The sequence below is a fragment of the Passer domesticus genome, chromosome 1 (assembly GCF_036417665.1).
Source record: "Passer domesticus isolate bPasDom1 chromosome 1, bPasDom1.hap1, whole genome shotgun sequence".
Taxonomy (NCBI): Eukaryota; Metazoa; Chordata; class Aves; order Passeriformes; family Passeridae; genus Passer; species Passer domesticus.
Genome location: NC_087474.1, coordinates 97,250,301 through 97,273,085, shown reverse-complemented (window position 1 = coordinate 97,273,085; position 22,785 = coordinate 97,250,301). Strand labels below are relative to the sequence as shown.

The window sequence follows — 22,785 nt, the reverse complement described above, 5'->3', positions numbered from 1 at the left end:
TGTTTCCCCTTGCGGTTTGGCTGAGTCTGAAATGATCCTGCCTTTTGTTTGGAATTTATTTTCTGTCTTAAGTTTTGTTTTGATTTTTTTTGTTGTTTGTTTTGGGCTTTTTGAAAATTTCTCTTTGGCTATGCACCTTCAACATATTTGGGGACCATTATTTAGCAGTTATTTATATCTGGCATTGGTGCTGGGCTGGCAGTCAGTCAGGCTTCAACCCTCCCCCCAGGCTGAGTGCCCTGATCTTTCTTAGTCATCTTTCTTTTGATGTGTTGGAAAAGCATCTTGTTCTTGGTTTTAACAAGCTATTGTTTCTTGCTTTGGCTTGCCACCTTATAGTTATGTTTTAGCTTGTCCATCTTCTCTGTTTCCCTTGAAAGAATACTTGAGTTTCTTCTGTTTCCTTAAAGTCTCTTTATTTTAATTGCCACCTTTAATAATTTTCAATGACACTAAATTTTTTTTGTCCTTTCAGAATGTGTCTTACCACTTCTCCTGATTTCCTAATATGTCAACAGAGGAACACTTTACTCTTTCAGTTTCCTAACTTATTTTTAACGTGCTTCCCCTTTTGCATGTAGTTCCCCTGTGCTTCAGCTGATCGCCTGTATGTTCCTGTGTTTCTGTTACATGCTATACTTAGTGTGGCCTGGAGGACTGATGCATTTTGGTGTAACATGCTTGGCTGGGCTAGATCTTTGTTTCATTCTTTTATGGAACTGCTCTGGGTAGTACTGTCTGTAGCATCTCCTTGCTGGAGACAGTTGACATGGATTTCTCTAAAGATGATCAAGTGCACTGACAATACAAAAGATGGAAATAGGAAGTCATTTCAGCTGGCTGGATAGACTCTGCTTCTTTCATCCACTTCTTTCTCTTCTTTTGAGGAAAATTAATTTTGTCTTGTAAAATACCAGTGATTTCATCTTGTATAATACAGCACTATATGGAATACTATAAAACAGAATTATTGACATGCTCCCAATACCTGATCTCTAAGTCAGGTTGAACTTGGAAATGGATTTCAATCCCCACAGCATGGGGGAGTTCTTCATCTGTATTTTACCATAAGTCTGTGAAGTGAGGTAAGGTATCACAAGAGTCTTGTCTATTCCATTAAGGTGATTTACTGATTTACAAATACTGCTGGGACACTTCATAGGAGGAATTAATTGATGAAACAAGAGCAGATCAAGCAAAGAAAATTTTAGAGGAACTGGATTTAATTGCTTAGATCACCAGTGTGAGGCAACCTAATCTTCACCACTCTGCTTGTAAGATAACTTTTCTATGTACCTAAATCATTTGGTTTAGTTGGCTTTGTCCTTTTGTTCCTTTCTCTTTGTTGCTTCTTCTTAGGAAGGGGGAAGCTATTCAGCCAAGATCACTACCTTCTAATTCCTTGTTTTGTGCATAAATAGGTTATAAATAGTATTTTTTTTACCATATTTGGTACTTTGGAGCTTGAATATTTATTAGTGAGGTGTTCTTCCTAAATGTTTGACTTTCTCAGCCTTAATGAGAAGTGCTGATCAGTACCTTTTAAGGTTTAGTGCATGACCTATATATCAGAATTTCTGAAGTTTGATAATTGGTGGACAGAAGAGAACTGGCTTATGTTATTTACCTTGCTATTCAAAGGCCTTGGAGTGAGATTCTGAGGACGAGACTGTTTGACAGAAATTGTTTGCAAAAGAGGTAACTGTCATTAGAGATCAAACTACTTAGAGTAAAGCATAGAATTGAATGCAGAGTTTTCATCAAAGCCAAAATTAGTGTGGCAGGCCTCAGGGTTTTGCATATATTAACCTCACTTATTAAAAAGATGGTTAGCAGTAAGGTAGACAAATGTAGATGAAAAGAATGAAGGTAACAAAACAAAAAAATTCTGTGAATATTTCATCAAACTAGAAAATGCTGCATAAAGGAAATAATGCTTCTTACTATGATAAGTAAAATCAAATATAATAAAAAATGTGGCAGATGAATAGCTTATATGGAGCTATGTTGGCTTTCTAAATTGCATCTTATGTTTGTACGCTGAATTCTTGAAGGCCTCTTTCATACCACACTGTCTTTGTCTGAACTTTGCCACAGCAAATGCAGGGCAGCTACAATATCAGGATTTCCATCAATTATCATTTGGTGCTACAATTACTACAGAGCATTAAGTTAGAAATTAATCCAAAACCAGTACGGAATTGTTTGGTGTATAAAGACTTGGGAGTAATTTTTTTTTTCCTACCTTTATGTCATACATTTTAAAATAACTTGTTTGCTTAGAGCTTGTTTTTATGTGTTGTGTTCTAGCTGTTCTTTATAGAGAAATGTTGCCTTTTGTATAATATTAATCTTAGTTGAAGAGTGATTGTGCTAACACATTAATAAATCAATACTAAAAATATTGGTCACAGTTGTTAATAAATATATATTTGTGTTCCAGATTAAAAATTTTGAAACCCTAATTATTCACTTACATGAAATTTGTCTATGAAAGTCTGTGCACTGCCTAGTTCTTGCCTTGTGTTCTTGCATATTTTCATGGACTCAGTCAAAGCAGATGCTCTGCAACTGATCGAGTACTATATTTCATTCTCTCCATGTAAACTTATTTTATTGGCTCTTCCTTATACTTTTTCAGAATAGAGAACATAATTGTTACAGGATTTCTTGCTGTGAAAAAAGTGATTATTCTGCTCAGTTTTCTTAGTGCCTTGTTTACAGTGTTTCTTTGGTTTTTTCAAGGGCGTTGGGAGTTCCAGTGACAGACTACACATTTGAAGACTGTCAGCTGGCTTTGGCTGAGGGACAGCTGCGTCTACCTTCAGATACATGTCTTTTAGAATTTGCAAAGCTTGTGAGAAGCCTTGGGTGAGCATATACAATATTTATATGTAAAGTACATCTTTATTGTGTATCTATAGTTTTCCCCTCATGTAACAATATTGCATTTATGAGTATAAATGGAATGTTGTCATCATACAATCAGGGAAACACAAGTGTAAAATTAAAACAGTACTGTACTTCACTTGCAAGCAGCACCCTGAATCCTAATGAGTAGAGTAGGTTATAAAGTTCTTATTTTCCGTCTGACAAGTGAGCAGAGTGAATCTGAAGCATTCATTCCTGAGCTAGAAGACCGTTTCTGAGGAGGATCAAGAATACTGTGGGATTTCTAATATTTGATACAGTTGAGAGTCAATTGCCTTTTCCTGTGACATCTGTGGAGGGAAAACAAATGCTGCCAACAGCAATCTTGTGACTGGATTAACTTTGAAATAGTGAGGACAGAGGGGTCACCCTTTGCTGAGAAGGACAAGGTGGTGGTTGATCTTTTGAACAGGTCTCTGCCAGATGGACTTTCTAATGCAGCTGTAGCTCAGTACATGCAGCGTGGGTCCTCTCTTCTTTCTTCCCATAGTGCCATTTCCTGCTAGCTCTGCCTTTCAAAAAGCCTCAGCAAACCTGAAGAATTTACATAAACCAAATAGTAGAACTTGCTGCTGTTTTCCAATTTTTCTCCTGCTTCTCCAGGGATCTTATTGAGCAACCATGAACTAAATGTACAGCCTCATTCTGTTAACTCTCAATATGCAAACACCTTTTTCATTTTCTTGTCTCATCACCTGAAAGTACAGAGCGTAGTTTCATGTTTCCATTGTGTATTTTATTTCCTTTCACTAATTTTTCCTTCATCTTCAGCTTGTGTACATAAATGAAAATAAAGAAGAAAAAGCTCTGTTGGCGAATAAGGAATGTAGGACAGCACACATCATGAATTCAGATGACAAGCATATACTAATCTATTGTCAGGGCTTCCATCTGAAAAACATCCATTAGCATAGGAGAGACTTATAAGGGAAAATAAAGATTCTCACTTTGTTTGAAATGCTCTGAATTTACAGTACTAAGGAAGAAAAACAAGTGAAACAAAACAAACCAACCACCCACGTCTCTTATTATGCAGTTGATAATCCTGGGATTCAGTTTAATCCTCTTGTTAAGTTGTCTGGCTTCTGTCTGCTCAATGTAAAGCTGTTCTTTCAAATTATGCTTTTCTAGGGTTTTGTTTTGGCCTCTGAAACAGTTACATGCATTTGTGAATGAGGTTCACTGCAGCCCAGAAGTTCTCTCTCTGGTACGAGCAATTAATCCTTGGTGAAATATAATCCTCTCTGAATTTGGGCATATGCCAATAAGAAGGATATTATGCTGGTATTTTTCTGGCACAATTGGATGAAGATTGTAATATGACTTTATCTCTAATGCACGTTTGATAATAATGTAGTCATTTTGCTCTTTATTCAAAGGTTTTGAGGCCAGGGAGGCATTAAGATCATCCACTAGCATCCCCAAATAACTGGAAGAGTAAATTTTATCCAATGGATTTTTCATCCAGTCTTAATATATTTTTTTGAGCAATGACATACTTTCAAGATAATGTCCAGTCTTAAGATTCCTATAGTAAGGCAAATTCAGAGTTCTTTTCGGTTTAGATTTTTTGAAAACAACTTACACCTCCATTTGCTGTACTGAAGAGTTACTTCTGTGCACGTTATGTGTCTACAGGATTCATTATTGTTGTTTGTAAAATTTGCTTAGCCTGTGCTGAGCTGGATGGGATCCAGTCCAGAATCCATGCAGGCACAGCAGTGAGTTCTCATGCTTCATGTAAGGAAGAGCTTGGGCTCTGTTAACAGAGCTGTACAGCTGGCTTGTATCAAACTCTGTGATAAAATGACTGCTTTATCAATAGGATCAATTGATCATAGACTTATCTTCTCAAATTGTGCATTCCTTACTCCTCAAAGAGTCATGTTTCTCCTCAGTCTGATAATTTGTCTGACCAACAAGCTAATTCCTAAACTTTGTGCAGTCTGTTATAGCTTTTCTTTTTTATTTCATATGTTGTAAATCCTCTACTTCATTTGATGATTTATTCTGTAATTAATGTTTAAAGTGGATCTCTGTTTTTACTTGAACTGCATCTATTGCCATGTTCTGGACATTGAATCTTGTTTGGATTTTGTGCCTTTCTAAAGACCTCTTTGAATATCTTCTCCTTCAGGAAGTGTTAATACAGTTAATTGAGTCTAGTGTATCTTTTTATGATATACTTCTTATGAGCTGCTTTAGGGTCGTTGCCTGCTAGGAGATCCTTGAGTTCTGGTTTGAATTTGCTCCTATTGTTTCAAGCTTCTGTTTGTTCTAATTCCCAATATTACCTCATTAAGTTGACCATGAGGATCCTTTTAGTCAATGCAGCTGTAAGCTACCAAGATTTGCAAGGACCTCAGGCCTGGTGCCTGGCTGTTCTTGCTCAACAGCCTCTATCATCCAGACTACAATGCAGACTTCTGCTCTCCATGTGGTCTGAAATGGTCCAGGCTGTAGGTAGAACTTTGTGTCCCCAGAGTAAGAACCCTCACATCTAATTACCTGTGCAGTGACTTCAGAGTGCTCAGAGGTCATCTATAACAGGATAAAAAACCTCTGGAGGATGTTTACCTTCTGCATTTGTGATAAAAGCAATGCTCTCCACTACAGGAGGTGATCATGGATCAGGCATGACAGCAAATACCAACCATGGTAGCCCCTGCTTTTGTGGATCAAGGCAGGGTGTGCCAAGAGTATTCAAGAAGGTCAATTTTGCAGTTTTTCAGTACACTTGCTCTATGATGGCAAGAAATTGCACAGAAGTACATCAGCAACCATAAAAGCTGCAAGTATTGTGCTTTTCTGGCTTAGGGCATGTTTCTCTGTGCTTGCAGTTTCCAGTAGCTAGCTACAAGATCCAGCTGTTCTTCCAGCTCTCTGAAGGTTTTTGGCAGGTTCCCAGCATGCAAGAAATAAGCTTGTTTTCAAATAGTCAAAAAATAGCGAAAACTAGCTTACCTGCTAAAAATAGTGACAATTATGCTGTGAAATATTCTACCTTGAGGGATCTGGTTTTCCTTGTGAAGTCTGCTGTGAAAAATTTCATGTTCAGAGCTGTTAATCTTGAAAAATGTCCTTTCCATCTTCATGGACTCAAGAATACTTCTTGTTCTCTTTAGTGTGCACTGGCCTAAAACACGAAGCAAAACACCACAACAGCAAATAATTTTGTATGTCATAAAGCCTAGATCCTGCATGGAAACTATTAAGCCAACAAACATCATTTCATGAGGGAAGAAATTTGTTCTGGGCTTTCTGTAATTTATGGCCTCCATTGTGATAAAAGTAACAATTGTAAAGGAATTGGGACATTCAGACCTTTACACATTGGTTCAGAACCTATTATAGGATTTGCACTTGGCATCTGAAGACTTCAGTTTAGCAGCTTATGGTCATCAACACATTAATGACATCCTGGTTTTGAAGGGCTAGAGGGAAGTGAGCCCACCTTGGATGACCAGAAGTACAATGCTGTTATATTCAAGTTGAAGCAGTTTGCCTTACTGATCCACATACTGCTTTTGAGATTGCCTTACACCTCTTTCTATATTTGCAAAACATAAACCACAAGATGCCTGTAATATTCTTGGTGAGCTGTATTACTTTCCATACAAGATTTTGCCTTCAAGCTTCTATAGCTTTTCAGGCTTAATTACTCATGAAGAGGAGATCTTGCAAGTCTTGAGAGCTGCTCACCAAATGAGTGCTCCCTCAATTCTAGAAAGTGAATTTTGAGACAATTCATTGCAAACAAAATCTCTCTGATTTAGAAACAAATGTTCCACCACATATTCTGCGTCAGTGGGGGCTTATCTCAAGGGAGGATTTAGATGCCAGCTGTCCTCATGCTACAGTCAAAATCCAGTGCAGCCACTACTCTGGGATGTATTATCAATGGACACTTCTTGCATGTAATCCTGCATGTGAGAAGATGAGTTCTGTGTGCATCTCAAATCCTCTATGTTGTTTTTTTTTGTTATTGTTCCTTCTCCTTTTCTACTTGATTGTGGAAAATTAATGTTTGCAGAAGGGTGTCTCACTCTTTTTTCACTGTCTAGGACTAAATCTTAAGATCGGTGCTTTAATGCTAGGATGGAGGATTTTTGAATGTTCTGTAGAAGCCGTGGGTTTCTGGAAGAGTTCTTCCATGTTCAAGTCTTATAATTCAGAAATACAGGTCTTGGCATGGTTTAGTTAGTACATATTGGTAAGTCAGTATAGGTCATGACAAAAAACATGGGAGTTGTATTTTTACTTAAGTTGTGATGTTTAGGAAGAGTCACTACAGCAAGCGATCACATTCTGGAGCTGATGTATCAGATCATCTTCCTAGCAGAAATGCTCTTATCTTTTTTCAGAAGCTCCTCAGAATGCTGATATTAAGCATTTTATTCATTCTTGTTACTGAGAGGAAGCTGCTGAAGAGTCCCAGCTGCAGTCTGGGAACAGTTCTGGTGTAAGCTTCTGAGTTGTGTGAATAACTGCTTTTCCTTGTCTGCAGCAGCAAGCAGCAGAACAGACAACTGCAGAAGGACATTGCAGGAGACTTTACTGGCATATTTTGTCTTCAGAGTGGAAAAATGCCCAAGTTACCCTAAATCAGTTCAGAGGAGACCTGATCCAGATCTGCTTGATGTTGTATTAGGGGGGAAAGCTGGTTTTTTTTACATCGTACCTGCAGCACCATTTATTTTATTCATAGTAAGATTATTCAGTAGGGCTTTTTTATTTGGTTGTTTTTGGGGTTATTTTTGTTGTTGGCTTTTTTTTTTCACAAAGCCAAAACGGGAAGCTTGACTTAGGCAAAAAAACCAGCCAACAACCACACAGAAGTTATATAGATAAGTATAAAGTTGTTCATTCATCAGTCAAAATCTGGTTTTGCAATGGGGAGGGACTAAGGAAATTCTGTAGCTGTATGAACTACAAGAATTTTGTTTGGGTTACCTCATAATGGTGTCCAGCTCAAGACTGAATGTGAAAAATGAGGACTGATAAACAGGATTAACAGTATAATCACTATTACATAATCCCTGATTTTTTTTTTTTAGGTAAGATGCATCATGTCCTTCCTGTTCAGTGACAGTAGTAAATTTGGAAACGTAATTGGTTTATAGTACTGTCCTACAATACAGCCATTTTCAGGTGACCTAAATTCCACCTAGTTCTCCATGCTTGGAATTTATTAGCTAGTTCTAGACTGTTTCTTCCTGTTGAACTGCTTATACATATGGCTTGTAATCAAGGTAGACTAAAGGACATGAGTTTGTCCAGGGTTCTTAAACCCTTGCAGTAATTCCTGATACAGCTTGAGAACTATTGGGAGCTTTAAAATTACAGAAATACATTATTTGATAATAAAGTTGTGTAATAATCAGAATCCAGACTTTGTAGTGCTTTACACCATAATCATCCGTTTTTTCATTTGATGTTTTGAAATATCTATTGTTAAAACTGGGTTGATTTTTAAAATGTGCAAAAATAATATGCTTTATAGGCTGAAGCCAGAAACACTTGAAGACGATCTTGATAAATATGCTGCCAGTGCCATGAAAATTAAGAAAAAAAAGATTGATCTCAAAGAATTTTCAGCCTACTTGGAATTTCCTGTTTCTCATACATTAGAAAGTATGTTTGCACTTTTTGATGAGGTAAGAAACAACATAAAGTTTAAAAATTTTACTTCTTTTTGTAAACTGCACTTTAACCTACTTCTGTTTCAACTGCATTCACTGAAGTCTGATTTCTGAGCGCTTCACCATAAAACTTGCTTGCTGCACTTCCCTTTCAATAAGGTAAGGGCACCTATCATCAGCTAAATAAAGCATTCCTTCAGCTGGAACTTAAAAGGAATATCAGCTGGACAAAAACGGTCTCTTTTCTAGATGCAGAATATGAAGAGGAAGAAAGGTAGGGTCAGGCTAGACCTCTGCTGCGGCTCATTGCAGATGAATGCAGTGTTTGTTAGCTGGTATTTCGTTTACCTTGTAAATAAATGACTTGTTCTTCTACGAGCCTGAAACCTGAAGGATCTTGGCAAATGAGGCAGTTTTTCATTCCTCTGGCAATCTGTCAGAATGGGGAAACGACGATTATCTTTGTGTGGATGAGCTGCTGTCTGGACCAGGAGGTGGATATGTCCACAGTGTTCTCTCTTGGAACAGATGTCATGTATTCAGGGCTTAAATTAGGGTGCGTTGTCCTCTGGTTCGCTGGTTTTAATTTCAGCCCAGTGATTCAGAGGTTTAATGGAAAAATCTTAAATATGCGAGTGAAGGGTGACAGTAGCAGCACTGTCTTCCAAGAATATTTAAACTGTGACTTTTGACTGAGACTGTGAAAAGAATCTGCAGAGCTTTCACCCAGGTTCTTGTCCTCATGTGATTTCATTTCAGTAGGTCTGTTTTTTTGTCATGGCACATATAACAATCTTTCTGAATATTCTGCATTTTTAGCAACTGTTAGTTATTTATGAAAATTCTCAGATAAACTGCAGTGTTTTGATGGGAGATTTTCCTTCGCAGAATGAAGATGGTGTGATTGACATTCGGGAATTTGTCATTGCTCTGTCAGTTGTCTGTAAGCCATCCAAAACTCTGGAAACAATTCAGCTGGCATTTCAGGTAAGCTGCATTTTCTTGGTCTATGTAGTTTACTTATTTTTAGAAATTACTAATACTGGAATTAGACTCAATAGATGGTTCTACATTTCCTTTTAATACTTGATTACATTTTCAAACAATATTAATGGAAAGTTAGATTAAGAGCTCGTGTTAACAGGGAATGCATTGCGAGTGTAAGTTGTATAAAATTATGAAAGCTTGCTTCTTGAAATTGTCCTCTGTAGAACTCTGGTAGAATCCTTTTAAATAAATTAAGTTTCAAACCTCAAGTCCTTTGTACAGATTCCTCTAAAGAAACAGTAAGTTGTACTTACTACTCTTGGAATATTTCAATCAAATTTAATTTTTCAAGTTAATAATTTTTTTTTCTTTCCTACATGCTAATAGAGATTTTTTATCTCCTTTTTTCTTTTTGTTAAAATTTTCTTCCCTCTTAGTCTTACCATGTATGTGTGGTGGTCCTGCAGTCTTTGTCCAGACTTGATGCTTCCCAGAAGTGCTCCTGATCTTGCTCTAGCGTCAGTGGTTTGTTGTAGCATCACCATAGACTGTTAATGCAAGCTTTTTGGGAAAGTGACAGCAGCAATGCTTAACCAAGGAGTTTTTTGACACCCTGATTTATTACTGTTCAGTTAATTTCTTTAATATTACTGTTTCAACATGCAAGCTCTGCTGCATCCTGCATCATCTTTTCCCTTTGCCTTGAATTCACATGGTCTTCAGTGTTACTGAAACTGAGTAGTGCTAAGTCTTGATGCTGTCTTCACTAGTGAACGCGTGAAGCTCAGAGCATTCAACTGCATGGTGCTACAATGCAGCCTTATTTTCTGTGTAGTTGTATTCTGATGTAGGGTTCTTCATCATGATGACTTTGAATACGTGCTGCTGAAGAAATGAGGCTCCTGTGAATGCTTTGTGTTCACATGTATCATTCTTACCCTTCAGCCAGCATCCAGTAAATTTAGCAAAGGAGGAAGGAGCAAAAATATTTATTTCCTACAAATATTGTGGGAAATCTGCCATTAGTAGCTGCTCTCAGTTATTGCTGCTTCTGAGGAAAAAACAGAAAGAAAGGTCTCTGTCCTGACTCAGTCCATTTCATCTGTTAAATGGCATAGCAAAATAGTCAGGTGCTGTTTGGTCAGCTCTGTGTCTTCATACTAAAATGAACAAATTTGAAGTAAATGTAAAGGGGGCTTTGGAGAAATATTTTTTTAAACTTAGCTGTCATGCTTGATAATGTGCAAGATAATTTCATCATTTGAGAGGAAGAAAAGCTCAGATTGGACAGTTATTTTCTTTCTGGAAGCCCTTGAAGTTAATTAAACTGTTTCTTAAGAAAATTTCTGTTCTTCATTATCTGCTTCACTCCGTGTCACATAACAAAGTGACTCAAAATTATGTATTAATTACAAAATATAAAGTTAGCTGTAAAACTGCAAAGAAGCTTTATGCATGTATTAAGAAGGGGAAGTACTTAGCGAGGAGAAGCAGGTATGGCTCATTTTATCCTGCTAGTGATGATTGGAAGGGTTAAGAAAAGTCTCAAGCTGAGGAAATTTTGCTTATTCTGGGATTAAAAAATAAGGAAAGAGAACATTTTTAAATTCTTTCCTACCTCCTGTCCTGACTTCACCTACAATAAGATATTCACACAGCTTACCTGGAGCCATTGAAGGACCTCGCTACTTCATGAGTGTATGACTTTGAACAGGTGCTGTCCTCTGCCATGTTACACTTCTTTCAGGAAAAGTGCAACATTTCACATAGCTACAAGTTTTCAAAGTTAAAGTGTTTAGTGTATGACTAAAGAACTTGAAAAACAGTATCATTATATGCAGTTGTTACAAAACTGGGGGGAGTGGGAGATACATGCGAAGGCTGTGCTGCCATTCAATGACACCTCCATAGGCTGGAGAATTGGGTGAAGAGAAACCCGATGAGTTCAGCAAGGGCCAGTGCAGGGTCCTGCACCTGGGGAGGAAAAACCCCAAATTCCAGCACAGGCTGGGGTGTGACCCACTGGAGAGCAGCTCTGCAGAGAAGGCCCTGGGAGTCTTGCTGGATGACAAGCTGGCCATGAGCCAGCAGAGCCCTTGTGGCCAGGAGGAACAGTGGGATCCTGGGGTGCTCTGGGAAGAGTGTGGCCAGCAGGTCAAGGGAGGTGATCCTGCCCCTCTACTTGGCTCTAGTGAGGCACATCTGGAGTGCTGTGTCCGGTTCTGGGCTCCTCAGCACAAGACAAGGAGGTGATGGAGAGGCTCCAGCAGAGACCACAAAGATGATTTGGGGTCTGGAGCATCTCTTATGAGGAGAGACTGAAGGAGCTGGGGATGGTTAGTGTGGACAAGAGAAGACTGAGAGGGGATCTCATTAATGCATGTACATACTTCAAAGGTGTGTGTCAGGACAGTGGTGCTAAACTCTTTCCAGTGGTGCCCAATGACAGAGGAGCAGTGGCCATAAACTAAATCACAATAAGTTCTGCCTCAAGATGAAAAAACTTATTTATATTGAGGGTGGCAGAGCACTGAAACAGACTTCCCAGGGAGGTTGTGGAGTCCTCCCTTTCTGGAGACATTCCAAACACACCTGAATGCACTACAGTGCACCCTGCTCTAGGTGACCCTGCCTTGGCAGGGGGTTTGGATTAAGAGCAGCACTCTGGTGTAAGAGCTACACCTTCCCTTCCAAACTGAAAAAGAAACTAAACGCTGTTGTAAATCTTGTCAATATTGTGTTTATACTGACCACTCAATATTACCTGACTACTTGTTCTGTGAAAATGTAGCAGCTTTTATTAAAGAAATGTCTTGGTCTTTGCCCTATTCCTGTAAAACAGTGTGCAGGCTAGGTGCTGGGGGGCAAAAGGCAAGACTCCTGATCTGAGCATATGTTTTCTTCCATGGAACTTCAATATCTTTATCCCACTAAGGTGTGCCATCTCGTGGCAATTGCTTCTGCTTGTGTGAAGAATACATACTTGTGCCTGTTTTGTTCAATCTCATCAGTTCCCACCTTCTCAATGATGTAGAGAAATTAAAAGAAAGTTTCCTAAATGGCACTTTTTACATGGTTAGATATTTTCGGTGTTGTCATGCTTGAAAAGGAGAGAGAAATATTTCAAAACCTCTTTTCTCTCACTTCACATTGTATAGGCAAATTGATTAATTTTACGGAAACTTAATGAAGCTGTATTTGGTACTTGAAGAATTTGGTATTTGAAGTATTCAGGTCCATTTCTCAGGGTAAAACGCCATACATATGCAAAAATGGAATGAGACTATAAGCGATTATTTGTAGTTATCAATCTGTCAGTAGTAAAGCTAACTCTTTCTGAGGTAACTCTTTAGGATGTAAGAGTATGCAAATGATTGTTCTCTAGAATAAATGCTTGTAGAAAATTGTATACCCATCACTGGTGTAGGGGTAGGATTCTCCTGATTAATACCATTTAGATACGGACATGTAATGCAAGCTTGCTTTTGGATTTTGGTCAAAGGAATCTTGAGTTTTACACCTGACCAAGTGGAAATGGTATCTCATTTAGGCTGAATGTATCTCCTGATATTACAGACTGTGTTGGAGTTCGATGGACTGAATATTATTCTCAGTTATATGTTTGCAAAACATGTTAATGTGTGACAATCTTGTTGCTGAATATCACAGTGATTCCAGTGGTTAGGACTTTTTTCTGACTATAGCAAACTTTACTTTCTAAGCATACACAGGTGAACTGATGATGATATTTTTTACCCAGACCAATCTGAAATCCTTAATATATCACATCAGTCTGAGAGTGACTAGAATTTCTAATACCAACTTTGTTTTGCTTTACTTCAGTGTAGTGCTGTTTATAGGAGTTGGCATTCAGCTTTGCAATGATTTATCTTGCTGTCTTGATTCATAGCTGTACCAGTCAGAAGGTGGAACTGTAACAGAAGAGGATTTAGCTCATATTTTGAAGACTGCCATGGGTGTGTCACAAATTGATGTTACCCATCTTTTTAGAGCTGTAGACGAAGAGGAAAAAGGAAAGATTACATATGGTAAGTATTCTAACTGCATCTGAACTGTCACAAAATGTCAAAGTTGCCAGCGCTCATGTTGACAAAGCAGTTACATTTTTATTAAACCCTACCTTTTTTAGTTGGCTTGGTAGCTTCAATATGGATAGGAGCACTGCATACAAAGTAAATGTACTTTTAAAAAAACGAGTTTCACCTTTGGTATCAAATGCCATGTTTGCATGTTTTCAGTTTTCTCTTCCTCATCAAGTCACATAATATGAGGATTAGCTCCTTCAACGTTTTCTATGACTTCCATGTATGTGAACAGGTATTTTTAAAGAACCTGCCTTAGCTCTGTCTTGTTGTTTTGTCTTGTGTCTGAGAGCAGGAAATGAGGGGGTTAACCAGGCTGCATATTCTATAGTCTGCAGTGTAGGTGGAATGAAGGCGAGAAAGTTGCATTTGAAAAATTGAGACCTGGGTGAATAGATTGTGCTGAGAGTCAGAGTACTCTGAGTGTTACTTCAGATTATTTAGGTTTTATGCAGTAAGGTTCTAAATTTAGTTGTAGAGTATGAACTGAGGTGTTGATAGCCAACATATTAAGTAGATGTGCTAATGACATAACCTGTTCCAATTGTTTTCCCTCAGGGTAATCAGTATGTATTTCATTGGTAAAAATATTACTAAATAATACATTAGTGTTAGTAAATCAATGTTTCTGCATTAGTAATTCCTCTGTTTCACGCATACAATATGTATGTAAAGCTTCAAATACACAAACGTTTTAGAGTTACTGAAATCAGTATCATTGCCACCGTCCTTTCCTTTTTGCCTGACTATTGTCTTTCTCCTTGATTCCTGCTGTACTATCCCTTTCCTTTCTGTGCCTCTGTCACATCCCCAGCATTTCCACATCCATCCTGCCCATTGTCTTTTTCCTGCTCATCACTGTTGCTCCTTGTCTTCCAACTCATAATATGCAGTGACTCAGCTCTTCCCCCCACCTCACAATCACCAGCTTCAAAAATACCAGCACAAATCTTAAGCTGGTAAGCATGGCAGAATTTTAATTTTGGCACATTTCATTGTTTGAGAATAGCTAAATTTGTAGTCATGTACAAGTGAACTCAGACCAGGTCTTGTAAGTTACCAAAGAATACATATTTTAATATTAAGATGTAATTGGTGCATTTAATTTGCACTTTTTCCCTAAGTGGTCATCATCACAAGAAAATCTGAACCACCACGCAACAGCAGTGGCCACTGGAGTGCTTGGCCCTCATTTTCACTATTTTATATCCTGTAGTCAAGAATAGTTTTTTGTGATGGAACACAAAGTAAGTAGGAGGATGGTGTTTACATAATTTCTTTGAAACTTCCCTTAGCAGTTTTTCAGAGAGAAGTGCTCATTTTATAATAGAAACCTGTCATTTTAACATATCTGAAAGTTTAATAGTGGGAGTAAATATCCAAGTTACTAGATTAGAGAATTAGAAGTTGTAAATAAACTTTTGGTATTGCATTTCTGTCTTGAGAGTTCCTGACATAAATAAATATTCAACTTCTTGCCTTTCTTGAGAATATGTGGAATTTCACATATGCTCAATTTATTGCACTTACTAAAAAGGGGAGGTGAAAAAACTTGCAGACCACACAGTTCTGAGGATACTGTCAAGGTAAGTTCTGAGAAATCAAAACATTGTATCTGGTGGAATTAATGTTACTTTGGATACACACAGCAGAGGTCTACAATCTCCTTTCTAAGGTGTTGAAATTTAAAGCAGGAACATTACGTTGAGCCTTACTTGTAAGAACAAAAGATAAAATACCTAAAGTATCAAACCCAAATTGCTGCACGCACAGCGGAGTCCTTGAAGCCACAGATCTCATCTCAAAGGAAAAGCTCAGGTTGCAAGTAAACAGAATAATCAAGAGCAAAATCGAGGATGTAAATCTGAGTTGTTGGAAATCTGAATTTTTGTTGCATGGTTGAAAGCACTCTGGTTGCCAAAGATTTATGTATCAGTTCTTTTACACAGTGTGCAGTTGGCTTAGTTGTTCAGATGCACTTTGATTGCAAAGCTTTTCCTTTTAGTCTAATATAGACAGAGGCAAGTTCTTGTAGTACATTTGCATACTTAATGCAAAGATATAGATATGGCTCTTAACTCCACTTTGGGTTCTTTCTTTGTCTCTTTGTTTTTAGTGGAGGTGGGAAGCAAAATCACACTTTTCCCCCAAGTTAATGACTGAGGTGATCTTTTCCTCCAGTCTAATGCTTCACAGTTGCTTTCAGTTTGAACTCCAAGATGAGACCTGTGATCAGATGCTGGAATAGTTGATTCTTTCCACATAACTTTGTTTCATGTTTCTGATGAATAAGGCAAATGGTATTCCAAGTAATTTTCATTGCACTCTGCTGAGTACAACTTCAATAAGTATTCCTAAATACTTTGAGTACTTATTTCAGCAGGACCCAAAATGTCAGCTTACTGAGATCTATCCAGGATGTTGCTCTTGTTCAGTTTGGATTGCCGTTTCCTCATGAAGACTTTATCATTTATATGATCCATCCACCTGTTGTACATAGAGTTTTTCAACATAGATGGTAATGTTGGTTTTCATTACCTAAACTTCATCAACTTTTGTTGAAGTTATAGGTCCAGAATGCTCTGGATCCATATAGACCATGGATAAAGGATACACACTTCTTTGTGAGTGGAAGGACAAAGTTATATTTATTGCCTTCTCCTCGCCTATCCCTTTGCAACAGTTGAGAGGCAGGGTTGCCCTACAACTTCAGTGCCCCTGTGAGCCATATGGCATTCCCTTGCTCCCTTGCCCTTTGCAGTACTGAAAAATCATTGTCATCTCAAAGCGTGGCAGAGAGGGAAGGCTGCAGTGTTTCCCTTCTTCCATACCAGTCCAGTTGTAGGGAGGAACTTGGCTTCCCTCTTTTGAAAGGCTTCTTCGGGTGTCATCTGCTCTGCACTCCAGAGAATTCACATCATCTGATCATGAGCTCTTCTGGGATAGTACAGTGAATTTGAGTGGGAGGTGTGTGATACACTGTAGGTGACTGAATTAGTGAAAACATTTACATCCAGATTTTTCTAGTGTCAGTTTACATTATACGAATAAATTCTTGTTGCTTGGTTCCTGTACAGTATCTTGTGTTCAGATCATGTCTGAATAAAGTTATATGGGCAAATTGAGACAAAATTTCAGTGTGATTTTCAGCACAGAATGTTACTTCTTGATGTTAAGGATTCCCCACTCCCCCAAGTACTAATCTGGCTTTTCTTATTATTGTGTTATTATCCAACATTAAAATCAGGAATTCTTTCCTGCATTATAGGCTATCTCCTCAATATTATTCTCTAAAATATTGGGACTTTTAAAATGCTGAAATCTTGAAAGCAGAAGGCAGCAATGACAGCTGCTGTTAGGTTGAAGCAAACTATGAGTGCAAAGCATTAAAGGGCATGTTTGCAAAAGAGTTTCAAGAATTTAAGAAATTACTGCTCTTGATGTTCAGTGATCTTCAGCTGGAGAGCTTCTGTACTTGCCCAATGAATAGTGAAATGCTATGTCAGGGCCTGTGGTGTTCATCGTGCATTTTAATGCAAATCTGAGTCTGTTTACCCCTTCATACAGCTAAGCTCTGTCCTGAAGTGTTTTCAGAGGGCTTAGATAACTCTTTGCAGCATCTCAGCTCTGCAGATGTGGTAAAGTTAGGCTGAAAGCTAAAACAAGCACTGGGGATAGCATTATGTTAACTGCTGCTATTTTCCTCCAAAGAAATCATGTGATTATATATGTGTAAGTATTCAAATTTAGCATCCTTCTGTTTCAAAGAGCTGATTCTATGCAACAACTATTTTTTTTAGATGACTTCTACACATTTGCTGTGTTGCACCCACACTTTGCAGAAGAATATCTCTATGCTGATCAGATGGGAGCTGAGAGCGGCTTGAAGACTTCATCTCTTTCTGCTCCTAATGGTATCTGTACTGACTTCAGCCCTGACAGCGGTGGAGATAGAAGGAAGCCCTTGCAGAAGAAACTGAATTAACACTACAACTGTTACCTTCCTCTCCTGGTGAGAGGGTTGTATTTTCTTGGGATTTTCATAAGTCGCTCCAATTATACAGCAAATACCAGTTTTGTGTGTGAAAGTTCTACCTGAATACCATCCTTTGAATCATATGTGCTATGTTTAACAACACGTTCCAGGTTGCTTTGGGAAAGGTGTTTTATTTTTTTTTTCAAAAGGTCTTTGAAAGGAAAAATGTGAATGTGCTTCATTATTAATGTTCATATTTAAAAGGAAGCGGCACGACTTATTTATATTCCATTGGCTAGTTCCATGTACCAAGTGTCGCACAAACTGTGCATGTATAAAGAAACTGTAGCTACTATGGTGTAAAGTGCACTTTGGTGATTAGTGTTTTCCCTAGTTATGGGGATGTTTATTTGGGGCCAAACTTTGCTGTCCATATCTGAATAGTCAGTCTTGTTGATTTTGGTGGGAATTATTCTCTTGAGCAAGGCAAGCATACTTTGGCCCTTTGTTTTGGTTTCAGTGAACAGTTTGGAAACAGTAATACAAAAACTTGCTAAGGATTACTTTTTTATTTTTATTGCTGAATGACAAAATTGTTTCTCTTTCCATGGTAGAATGAAAAGGAAAGGCTTCTTATTCCTCACCCCAACACTTTTCTACTGTAATCTTCCGGATGCAATTAAACATGAATTCTTTCCAAACTGACATACCACATACTGTCTGAAGATACATAATTGACCTGTTTGTGCTTTTCTCTCATAACCAGTTCAGATCATGACCACACAGCATTTTATGGGTGATGTATACAGACCTCTATTTGGTTGAGATTTATCAGGAGTCACAGGTTTCTTTTGTAGCAAGCCTGTAAGAATAACATAGCATGGAATACATCATGGAAACTTTGGTGTATCAGCAGAAGTTGGAAAAGATTGCAGTCACTTCAGAGATCAAGCCAGCAGCAAGTTGCAGAACATCCTGAAGAAGTGCTAGTTAAATCTCTATAGCAACATTCCATATACTTCATAGAACATACATGAAGCTTAGAATAGTTTAGAACTGTTTAAAAAAAACACCACACTTGTATTAGTAATACATGTTTCCTTTTGTAAAGCCAGATGCCTTAACTGCTACTGGAGAGAAAAATCTAGAGTATTATAAAATCACAGAGCTTCATTGATTAGGAAATGTGACAGAAGCCTCAAGGAGTAGGAGGGAGGACTCTGTCACAAAATAACTGTGATGGTAACTCTGCTTCCGAACAAAAAAATATTTTAAGTAATTTCTGACTAGTTTTGTAGGGTTTTGTGCATGGAAAGCCATTGAGATTTGAGTCTTACACAAAGGAATTTAAAACTAGATTTGAAAAGGAAGAATTGTAGCAAAGGATGTCTGTTTGTACCAAATGCTTTTATAACTATTTTTTAAATAGCAGGAGGTATTTTAAAGCTCATTAGGGTATTGGAATGTGTCCTTAGAAATCCCGAACTCTATGTGGCAGGTCTCCAAACTGGAACTGGCTTTAATAAAGAGGGTAGGAGGAAAAAATGTAAGAAAATGTGCTTTATGGGGGGTATGTGGAGGTAATAATTAAATTTTTGATTTATCTAGGTAACAAAAGCCAAGCTCATGGAGCGGCAGCAGACTGGCTGACAAGATTTGAATTAAAGCTAATCATGACAAATAGGAGAAATTGATTGAAAAAATAAGACATATGAGAAACTACACTTAAGTAGGAATAGTCAGCTGCACAGAGGAGGGAGTGAGTATTACTGTGCTATATCTGGAGGCAGGGATGGCACAGAATATGTCAAATTGAGCACTGTTAACTCTTTGCTGCAGAAAAGGTGCTCTTGATGGAGAGGTGCATCAGAATGTGGCCTGTGAGAAGCAGGGTGGATTTCTTCATTGCCAAGATGTGATAAGGTACCTGAGGTACCTGTTCATATTGGGGCATCTGAGAGAGATTGGGTAAAAATTAATAAAGTCTGGAGGACAGAAAGTACTCAGAAAGAGATCAGAAGTATCCTTTAATCCAAAGAAAAGGACACTGAAGGAAGATGTGAACAGTCTTTAAATATGGGAAAAGTTGCTATAGAGGAAATAGGAACACTTTTCTCCACAAGGATAGTAGATGCTAGCTATTAATTGAAAAGGCCAGTTAAGCATTAGGAAAAGTCTCTTACAATATGCCTTATTAAGCTAAGGAGGAGGGTTATTTCAGGTGGAGTGAAGAGCCTGCCTTCCTTCACTGGAGGAAGGAAGTTTTTGAAAACTGGACTTTTTGAAAACTGAGAGGCTCCAATAGAGACACTTGATTTTGCTGATCGTGCCCCAGGGAGATGTCCCTGAGGTCTGTTTTCTGTAATTATACGGCATGTAAGGGAAGGTAGGTGTAGTCTGGACATATTGTATCTCTACAAGACTATGGCACGTGGCTCAAGCTGGCTAAGATAGTTATCTTTTGCTTCGTATGTGAGCTTGGGAATGTGAGAATTTCAGAATGCAGGGAATGAGAGAGAGTTCCTCAACGTGTGTCTGGAAAGAAGAAAGAGGTAAGCTTAGAAACCCATGGACAACTCTGACTGAGAGACACTCCAAAGAAAGAGATACATTGACCACATCTGTGAAAAAGCAAAGAAAGCTGATTGAAGTTGGCTAAATACAAGTGTGTAATTTGCATGTATGGTGTGAGTAACTTGAGGGTATGTTTCATAAAAGCCCATAGGTTCATTGACTTTTTTTAAAATTTTTATTTCTGAGGTGTTTTATAATTGTGGTGAGTGTAATAACTGCACTTGTGTGCACCTAAGCTGTACAGAGTGCACTGGAGGGTGCTGCAGCCTGTAGTAGATGGGCCCTTAAACAGGCTCCACAGGGAGGCACTGAAAGTCCTGTGCACCAGTGAGCTCAGCCCAGAGCTGCTGCTGGAGAAGGCTGGTGACCAACACAAGGCACGAGCAAGTACTCTTGGTGGATTAAAACTCATTTAAAAATTGGTGGGTTAAATAATTTTTTTTTTAAAAGGCATAAAAGGCATAAGACAAAACAACAGATTTTGGAAGGAAATGTGATTCTCTCTCTTCTGAGAAATTACTGTATGATATAAAGACATAATAGGAGGAATGATAGGGTGAAGGATCAGCCTGCATGGAAACACTTTTAGATCACACATTGTGTCACAAAAGTTGAGATTAATCCTTATAATTCCATTAATTGTATCATTTTTAGTATATAATATTAGCCTGCCTTGTAGTGAGAGAGAAGCCACATTACCACATGGTGATGAACTCAGGCTCTTGAGGGCAGAGGCCTGTAGCACTTCACATGACTGCAGCCACACTCTCCTTACAACTCATCCCCAGCTGCAGAAGTGTTCCAGTAGTTCCTGATGAGAAGCTTTTTTAGAGGCATCTGACTGTAGGGCAGCTCGATTGCAACAGTCAAGTTTCAGTGACCTGATGCAAAGTCAGAGAAGAAGTGAAAACTTCCTTTCCCCTTCACCAAATGTTGACATGCAAATGCTTTCCGTTAAAATATTACTGGTTTTATAGGCAGATTGGTATATTTTAACAGGTACTATCAACACCCCCTAAATTTACAAGGGGACACAAGCAGACTTAGCAACTGTTTAACTTAAATGATCCTTACACAAAAAATGCAGGGTTGTGAAGGCATTTAACATTTCTGATGAGCATTTTTGTACTCTTATGTAACACTGCCATCCCTTGCCAGTACAGTTCTTGCATCAACCTGAATTTCTACATATTATATCCAGTCAAGGCACTGAGTATCTCTTCTTATAGCCTGAACAAATATTTAAAGTTACCCAGAAAACCACAAAATCCAAAATATCTGAGGTTTTTGGGGGGGTGTTTGGATTTTTGTTGTTGAATTTATATTTTTTCAAACATAATGAATCCCCGCTAAAACCAAACAAATGCTTTGTAGGCGCAAAACATGTTTAAACCACTTTATCTACCACGGTGTGGCAAGTGTTATTGCAGATTTTTGGGGGAGTCTGTTGCTGTAACAGATAAAACACTTCATAGGAAATTTATAAGCCTGACGGAGAAGCTAGGCTGTACAGTTAATTTTATATTAATTAATTACACTGTATGTTTTAGATGCATTTATTGTAGCTAGAATGATCTAGGTGTGATAAATAGCAACCAGACGTGTGTGTGTTTGCTAATCCCATTTTCAAGGTATAAATCCTTAGGTCACGGGGGTTAAAAAGGACACGTGTGCAGTGGGGAAGTGATGCAACCTCTTTAGTGACACAGCTGCCAGAAGTAGATAGCTAAGTGTCACACAGAGCTCTTTATTAATATCTTCATGCAAGCTGAATAACTTTGTTAGCTAGTTTAGACATTGGGGTGGTTGGAGTATTTTTTGTATTCACAAAATACAGTAAACATTTTCCTGTACAAGTCATTGTTGCCCTTCAACATCTGATAAATTTATAAAGCAGGTGTGGTTGTATATCTTTATGAGTTCCCTGATAAGTTTATCTTTAGTACTGCCAGTAAATTATTCTTGCTACTTTTATATTGCCATGTGGTAACTATAGCTTCCCATATTAACTGTTTTAGTCACCTTTTGCTCTCTGCTCCTTCAAAAATAGCATCCTCATTAAAGAACAAATAAAAAAAATTTTAAAAAACTAACAAAATGAACCCACCTGCCCTGACTTAAAAAATACTAGCTGCAGACCTCTAGTAGCATGTGCTGTAGATCCTGTGGTCTCAGAAAAAACCTGTAAGCACAGCTTTGTATATGCCACAGGCCTAAATTAGGCTGGAGAGAAAACAAAAATCTGGCTTAAAGTTCTCACCAACTAAGTTCAATTTTTCTTTAGGTCAGAGTGTGGGTCATAATACTTTCTGAAATGCTGCATTTTACCTAATGTGAACCCTCTGTTTTTTTCTCTAGCAGAGCTTTCATGAGTGTTCTAGAAATAGGAAATGACAAATACATTGGCCAAGAGTTCTACATAAGCAAAATTCAAATTTGGCTCCTAAAGCAGTTTTGAGGCACAGAAGTTCCCTGTGAATCAGGCACTTCAAATAGTTTGCTACTTTTCAGATATCTGAACTTCAGCTGATTAGGAAGACTTTAATTAACAAATTATTCTAAATAAATCACT

General features: G+C 38.0%; 1 protein-coding gene across 1 annotated transcript in view; it reads left to right on the top strand.

Moving 5' to 3' along the window:
- The window catches only part of LPCAT1 (lysophosphatidylcholine acyltransferase 1), a 61,099-nt gene extending 40,445 nt beyond the window's left edge, over positions 1-20,654 (top strand). Inside the window, exons 10-14 of the mRNA XM_064430576.1 lie at positions 2,746-2,871; positions 8,435-8,588; positions 9,462-9,560; positions 13,471-13,609; positions 17,464-20,654. Coding sequence (XP_064286646.1) covers positions 2,746-2,871; positions 8,435-8,588; positions 9,462-9,560; positions 13,471-13,609; positions 17,464-17,648 — 703 coding nt within the window. The 3' untranslated portion in view covers positions 17,649-20,654. The remainder of the gene's footprint in view (positions 1-2,745; positions 2,872-8,434; positions 8,589-9,461; positions 9,561-13,470; positions 13,610-17,463) is intronic.
- Positions 20,655-22,785: the final 2,131 nt, after the last annotated feature.